The 8,091-nt window shown below is 44.7% G+C and overlaps 1 protein-coding gene across 1 annotated transcript; it reads left to right on the top strand.

Annotated features, from left to right (window-relative positions):
* Positions 1-783: 783 nt before the first annotated feature.
* Positions 784-4,245, top strand: LOC109927888 (integrin beta-4-like; the record flags this gene model as incomplete). Its single annotated transcript, XM_048594401.1, has 3 exons — positions 784-876; positions 3,319-3,523; positions 4,149-4,245. Coding segments are annotated over 3 exons (395 nt in total), but the record flags the coding sequence as incomplete, so codon positions are not given.
* Positions 4,246-8,091: the final 3,846 nt, after the last annotated feature.

The raw sequence follows: 8,091 nt of genomic DNA, 5'->3' as shown, positions 1-8,091 counted from the left end.
TCTTTTGGTTTTTATACAGTATTCCCAGACTTCACCAGTACTTAAGTGGTTAATGGAAAGTATTGAGGGAGTGAGGGGCTGGGGGTGAGCCATCAAATGTGACCAGAATCAGTCTTTTTATTATTCAGCAGCAGGTTGTGTTGTGTAATAGAGGGTAAAGTCTGAGCCAAGACAACTGTAGGGCACAGTCTTCTAGCTTAGTGAATCCGATGGGGAAATCAAATTATTTACACTCAAACAACATTACCTTCAATTTCCACAGTCACAAATATATCTTGCATTGTCCCAGAAGGAGGCATGCAGGGGAAGGGGATTCTGAGTGAGAATAGGAGACGAACTGAAAGCACAAATGAAAGGAGAGGTTCTGAGGAGGTCTTACCAAACTGGATAAAGTCATAGCAAGCGGGGAGAGGAGAGGGCTAGGGATACAGTCCTTTAAATGTTGGGACTTGAGAGTTGATACATTTGTCTGAACTCAAGAGAATCACGAATGGAAGAAAAAATGGACTCTGTACCACAAGTGGAGCATCAAACTCCATGGGTGGGAGGAGGATGAAGAGAGATTCTGAGATTATTCTTTTCTGGGATGTGGGTGTTGTTGGCTGGGCCAGGACTTGTTACCCATCTGTAGTTGTCCTTGAGAAGTGGGTGGTGAGCTGCCTTCTTGAACCCCCAGACACCCACAATGCTGTTGATAACGCAGTTTAGTCAGGAGTCAGAGAGGCAGCAGAGGTTTGAGGGTCAGTGGTGTGTTGTCAACAATGAGTGTTTCTTGTTTTGCAGGGCTTTAATTACCCCAGGTGTGATCTGTACATCAATCTGCAATCAAAATGCAAAAAAATTATGATGCTTCAGAGCTCAATAAAAATCCTGAAGGTATGTTCCCCGCAATTGAGAAACTGCTGCCCAGTCTGTAGACCATGAGCAAGGAAGACCAGCCTTGCTGAGAGGAAACTTTGTCAACTCTCTTGTCCTCTCAATCCTGAATGTAATGACTTTGGCTGGGATGTGGTTTTACTGCTTAATAACTGCCTCTCCTTCCCCAGAGCTGGTCACATCTCCTCAGGTGTGGGAAACCACTTACCAGGCTGTCCTCCACTCACACCTGACTAGTGGCCATGAGCAGACATATTTACATTTTCCTTCTACCATGATCAGTGAGTTTGAGTAAAGCATCTTCACTTATATACAACCTGGACCGTGTGTTCCTGCAGAACCTTTTCATTTCATGCTCCCCTGAAAACCATGGTACTGTGTTGGGCTAAGGCACTACTGGTAGAGTTAGGTTACATGAAGATGTGGCTGTTTTGGAAATGTTTCTCCAGAGTCTGATTGACTGAGATATGGTTTTCTTGGATTACGGCACTTTTAGGATGTGGTTTCGACGGGGGTGTGGAATGGTTGGTGAACTGATCTATTACATGTATACTTGGCTATGGGTGAGTGGGGAATTGTTCTTTTAGGATTTGGTGATATTGGGGTTGGGTTCTGCTGTAATATGGCTGAGTTGATATGTGGTTCTGCCAGGATTTAGTTTGGCTGGGATTTTACTCTGTTGGATTTGGCTCTGTTAGGAAATAGCACTGGTGGGATTATGCTCTGTTGGGTGTTGGTTTTGTTATGATTTGGCCCTGTTGTGATTTGGTTCTGTTGGGTTTCAACTTAGTTGGGATTTGACCCTGTTGGGATTTGGATGTTGAGATTTGGATTTGTTGGGATTGGGTTTTGTTGGGATTTGGATCTGTTGGGATGTGGCTCATTGTAACTTGCTCTTTTTTTAAACCAATCATTATAAATCTGTGTTGTCTGGTTCTTGATCCTTCCACAAATAAACCCAGTTTTCCCTGCTTACTCTGTCCAGAAAACTCAACTGTCTTGATCAAATCTCCTCGCAACCTTCCAATCTCCAATTAACATCTGCAAACTATCCAAGTTACTAAAATTCCTATCCCTGGAACCATCCTTTGTGAATCTTTCCTGCACTCTCTCCACATCTCTCTTAAAAGTGTAGTGCCCAGAACTGGACACAATGCTTCAGTTGAGGACAAACAAGGGATTTAGAAAGATTCACCCTGGCTTTCTTGCTTTTGACATTCCTGAGATTTGAAAACAACATTTTAGGCAGGCATTTCAGTGCTGTGTAAGGGGAATGTTGCATCTTCAGAGTGCAATCTCTTAGATGAGATGTTTAACTGAGGTCCCGTCTACCCACTCAGGTGAGCATAAAAGACTCTTCGTCACTGTCTTGAAGAAAAACAATAGAGTTCTGCCTGGTGTCCTGAGCAAAACATGTCCTTCAATGAATATTGTGTGCAGTTCTGGAATCCACATTATGGATGGAATCCACATTATGGATGGATGTAATAGCACTGGAGAGGGCGCAGAAGGATTTACCAGGATGTTGCCTGGGCTGGAGAGTTTCAGTTACGAAGAGAGATTGGACAGGCTGGAGTTGCTTTTCCTTAGTGCAGAGGAAATTGAGGTGACATGATTGAGATGTATCAAATTAAGAGGACTGTAGAATAAGAATCTTTTCCCCTTGATGGAGGGATCAATGACCAAGGGGCATAGATTTTAGGAAAAAAGGAGCTGGAGGTTTAGAGGAAATGCGAGGAAAAACCCAGAGGGTGGTGGGAATCTGGAACTCACTGCCTGTAAGAAATACGCAGAAACCCTCAAAATGTTGAATAAGTATTTAGATGTGCACTTGTGATGCCAAGTCACACAAGGCTATGGGCTAAGTGATGGAAAAATCATTGAATTCCTACAGTATGGAAGCAGGCCATTCAAGTCCACACTGTCCCTCCAAAGAGCATCCCACACAGATTCAGAACCTGCCCTATCCCTGTAACGCTGCACGGCTAATCCACACAGCCTGCATATCCCTGGACACTACAGGGCAATTTAGCATGGCCAATCCACATAACCTGCACATCTTTGGACTGTGGGAAGAAACTGGATCACCCAGTGGGCACGGAGAAAATGTGCAAACTCTACACAGACAGTTCCCTGGGGTGGAATCAAACCTGGGTCCCTGTTGCTATCAGGCAGCTGTGCTAACTACTGAGCCACCAGGCAGTTATTAGGTGGCTGCTTTTGATTGGCGCAGCTATAGACTTCTATGATTCTGTGACTCTAATACCACTTCTAAAAAATCATATTTCTGATTGTGGGATCTTGCTATGCATGCAGTGGCTGTCATGATGCCCATATTGCAGTAGTAACTCCACTTCAGAAATACTTATTGTCTGTAAAGTGCATTGAGACTTCCCAGGGGCCGTGAAAGGTGCAATATTAACGCTGTTCTTTCCTTCTCAGAATACAACGATCAACACGAGCAGCAACCACAACCAGATCTCACCACAACGAGCAACGATGACTCTGCGAGCGGGAGAAGAGAAGAGGATGAAATTCAAGGTCTTTCAGCCGCTGGAAACTCCAGTCGATCTTTATTTCCTCATGGACTTCTCCAACTCAATGAAGGACGATTTGGACAACCTGAAGAGACTGGGCCTCAGGCTGGGTGAGCACCAGAGCATTTTGTCCAATATCATTTCAGTGCTCCACCCATTACAGCAGCCCCAATATCACTAAGCTTCACAGCCTGAGGATTGTTACCTTGTTGGTAGTTATCTGAGGGAGCTAACAAACCATCTTAATCGGAGATGGGGGCATCTTTCCAGCATAGATTGGTACCTCATCTGTGTTAAGTGTTAGTTTAGCATTAGCCCACTGGCCTTTGAAGTAGAGGGTTGTGAGTTCAAGCCCTATTCCAGGATGAAACTCCAGTACAGTACTGAAGCTGTGCTGCATTGTTAGAACAGTCAGTTGATCTGGGACCCTATATGCCCTCTCCACTGGATGTAAAGATTCCATTGTTTTGAATAATTTCAGGAGAATTCATCCTAATATACTGGCCAATATTTACCCTTCAAATACTGTCACTAAAGCACAGAATATCTGATGGTTTTCGCATTGCTGTTTGTGGGAGCAGTTGGCAGATGCATTTCCTACATTACTATAGTGACTGCACTTCAAACATATTTCACTGGCTGCAAAGTGCTTTGAGAGTTCCTGAGGTCATGGCAGGTGCTGTACAGATGGAGCCTTTGTATCAGAATGATCCTAACTCTCATTGTATTTGACAGCTGATCTGGTGCGGAACATGTCGAGTAACTACACCATCGGCTTTGGGAAGTTTGTTGACAAAGTAACTGTCCCACAGACAGATATGAGACCTTCAAGGTAAGAGCAGGAAGATAGACTATTTGTGAGAGAGTGTTTATCTGTGCGTGTGTGTGTTTTTGTGTGTGTGTGAGAGAGAGAGTTTGTGTGTGTCTGTGTGTGTGTATGTTTCTGTGTGTATGTGTGTGTCTGTGTGTGCGCATACGAGAGTGTGTGTGTGTACATCTGTGTGTGCATGTATGTGTGTGTCTGTGTGCATGAGAGTGTATGTGTGAGAGAGAGAGTGTGTGTGTGTATGTATGTGTGGGTGTGTGTGTATGTGTGTGTGTAAGAGAGTGTGTGTGACTGTATGCATGTGTCTGTGTGTGTCTTTCTGTGTGTGCGAGAGTGTGTGTGTATCTTTGTGTATGTGTGAGTCAGTGTGTAAGACTCTGTGTGTGTGTGTGTGTGTGTGTGCGCGTGCGTGCGTGCGTGCGTGTGTGTGTATCTTTGTGAGTGTATGCATACGTCTGTGTTTGACTACAATGTGTCTTATGGTTTGACACATCCATAGATACACCATCTCGCAAAATCCCATAGTTCTTGCTATTCGTTCATGGAATATGGGCATCTTGTCCATCTCCAATTGTCCTTGAGAAGGTGGTGAGCTGCATTCTTGAACCAGTCTTGAGTTGCTAGATTTGTTTGAAATCTGTCCCATTTAGTACAGTGATAGTGCCACACGATACAATGTGAAGGTGGGACTCTGTCTCCACAAGGACTGTGTGATGGTGACTCTTACCGATACTGTCACGGACATGTGTATCTGCAGCTGGCAGATTACTGATGATGATGTCAAGTATGTTTTTCCCTCACCACTTGCCACAGATGCAGTCTAGCAGCTGTATCCTTTAGAACCTGATCAGCTCAATCAGTAGTGCTGCTGGTGGACATTGAAATCTTGGTGGACTTTGACATCTTGAGCTCTTGCCACCCTCACCGCTTCCTCCAAGTGTTGTTCAATATACAGGAGTATTGCTTCATCAGCCGAGGGAGGACAGTATGTGGTAATCAGCAGGAGGTTTCCTTGCTCACGTGTGACCTGACGCCATGAGACTTCATGACATCTGGAGTCTGCGTTAATGACTCCTTCCCTCCTGACTGTATACCACCATGGTGCCACATCTGATGGTAGTGGAAGAGTTGGAGATATCGGTTCAAAGATATGTTCCAATGAACTGCTGCCAGTAATCTGCAGGAATTGACATAATTCCCCAGGGATTTTACCAGTTGACCTGGCCAGGATACCCTTTGATGTGCCCATTGCCTATTTCAATACAGCGTGGCCTGTGTTCAGCCTGGTTCTGTTTCTCTTTTACTGTTTTTGTGGTAGTTTGATGCAGTTAATTGGCTGACTGGGCAGTCTCAGAGGGCAGCTATGAAGTATTGGCCTGGGTCTGGAGATTGACAAGGCAAAGGATGACAAATGCTGTTCCTGGTGAGAAGTTTGGTTTTGACAATAACCTATGAGTTTTATGATCACCCTTAACTGGACCAGCGTTTTATTCCAGATTTATTCACTAATTAAAACTAAATTCCACTAGCAGCTGTGGTGAGATTTGACCTAGGTCATTGATTGAGCCTCTGGAATTGCTCCAATAAGATTACCACAGTCTTACTGTGGGTAGGAATCTAGCCTGGCATCTGCTGTCCTAAAACATGCCAGATGGTACAGCAAGGGCTAGTACTTATCCAACCCTGACACATAGGGAATAGGATATCGGGTGTGAATTTGTGGGCATTTTTATTGTTTGCACATGGGATATATGCATTGCTGACTAGTTGAGCATTTATTGCTGATCCCTAATTGCTGAGAGAACTGTTAGGAGTCAACCATGTTGCTCTGGGTCTGGAGTTGTATGCAGAACAGACCAGGTAAGGGCAGCAGATTTCCATCCCAAACATACAGAAATTTTACCAAAAACCTTTTCATGAGACTTTGCCTTCTTGGTGCCCATCCCTGACCTGGGTGGTTTGTGGGATGTGGGTAAGGTAGTTCACCAGTTTAGGTGGTTAGGAGACAGATATTGACCATTTAAAATATTGACGCTTCACCTGGCTGCACTTCTTTGGGTGGCTCGGTGGGTCAGGATCAGGGGGGCAGCCAGATAGTATAACCTGTCCAGGCTTCAGATGGTAAAAGACAACCCCATCACTTGCCTCTCTTCTGATTGAGGCATCCATCTCCCTAAGCTCCGGCCTCAGCTGGGTGCATCCCCCTCCTGTAGCCTTTTCAGTTCTGCCCTGATCAGCCTTTCTAAAATGCAGCACCTCACATTTATTGAAACTAAACTCCATCTGCCACTCCTCGGCCCATTGGCACAGCTCAGCAAGGTCCTGTTGCACTCTGAAGTAACCTTCTTCGCTGTCCACTACACCTCCAAAGTCTTCTGCAAACTTACTAACCATCCCTCCTATGTTCACATCCAAATCATTTATGTCAATGACGAAAAGCAGTGGACCCAGCACCGATCCTTGTTGCACACCGCTGGTCACAGGCCTCCAGTCTGAAAAGCAACCCTCCACCACCACCCTCTGTCTTCTATCTTCAAGCCAGTTCTGTATCGAAATAGCTAGTTCAACCGGTATTCCATGTGATCTAACCTTGCTCACCAGTCTACCATGAGGAACCTTTCCAAATGCCTTAGAGAAGTCCACATAGATCATGTGCACTGCTCTGCAATTTGAGCTACTGTTTCAAAAGAGCCTGACACTGACTGGGTACGGAAAGAGAGAAGAAAAGAGGGTGGTAAGAATCAGGGTGGAGATTACACGGAGAGAGAGAGAGACGGGGGGGAGTCAGAACTGGTGAGAGGGAGTTGGGTGAGAGGCTAGAATAAGGAACAGCATGGAAATCTGAGTTCATATGGCATTGTTGACAGAAACATGACAAGATCCACCGGAAGGGAAACACAGAGGATGGGAGGAAAATGTAATAAATTGGAATTATTGAGTGAAACATAAAATCTAAGCATGTGTTTACCATGAAGGCGGCTCTCTGTAAGGGTTACTTATTTATCAAACATAGGAAGTAGTAAAAGCCATTAACTCTAGGTGTGGTTGCAGCAACACTCAGTCGAAAGATAAGGAAATTTTCCTGTCTATGTTCTTTAGAAGATGATGCCCGAAGAGTAATATCTGAGAACAAATAGGTTTATTATTGTTTCCAAAGTACAACAGAGCATTAGCCCAGAGCCAGGCTGGGTGAACATGGGTGAAAGGCCTTATTGTTCCATTGGCACACAGTGAAGACAGTGAGTCACAGATCCTTGGGAAACAGAGATTAAATTCTTTGAGCAAGAGTGCCCAGTCTCCTTTCATGCAGATGAAGGACTGAAATTAATCAGCTGTCTGTACATTTATCATTGAAAGCCTTTCAGTAATTGCCTATCTACATTGGCTCTCTTGCTCGATCTTTCTTCATATGCTTCCCTCTATCACCCTCTCTGCATCCGTCTGTTTAGGTTCATTTTTCTCCGTCTATCCCTCTCTTTCTCTGTTCTCCAGCTTCTCACTCCAACTCTCTCTATTTCTATCTGTTTGTCTGTTAATCTTTGTTTCCATCATTCTAACGTTCGCTCACTCTATGTCTCCCTTTATCTCAGTGTCTCCCACACACTGTCTCTCACTCTATCTCTCTGTCATTCCCTTCACTTCACACTCTCCCTTTAGGTTGCCCGAAATGGGCAAAATTTCTGAATGGGCAGGGCTAGACAAATATAATTGCTGTGTCTGTATCTGAGGCCTGTATGGTGTAACCCCAACTGAATTCATCATCAGATGACCACCCATCACGCAAGTGAGCCCATGGGTTTGGTATAATAGTGTAAGGGTTGGAAAGGGTTCGCATTGAAGAGTGCCTGAAGC

This window comes from Rhincodon typus, unplaced genomic scaffold (assembly GCF_021869965.1).
Source record: "Rhincodon typus isolate 14 unplaced genomic scaffold, sRhiTyp1.1 hic_rhity00009027, whole genome shotgun sequence".
Taxonomy (NCBI): domain Eukaryota; kingdom Metazoa; phylum Chordata; class Chondrichthyes; order Orectolobiformes; family Rhincodontidae; genus Rhincodon; species Rhincodon typus.
This window is presented reverse-complemented; position numbering and strand designations above follow the sequence as displayed.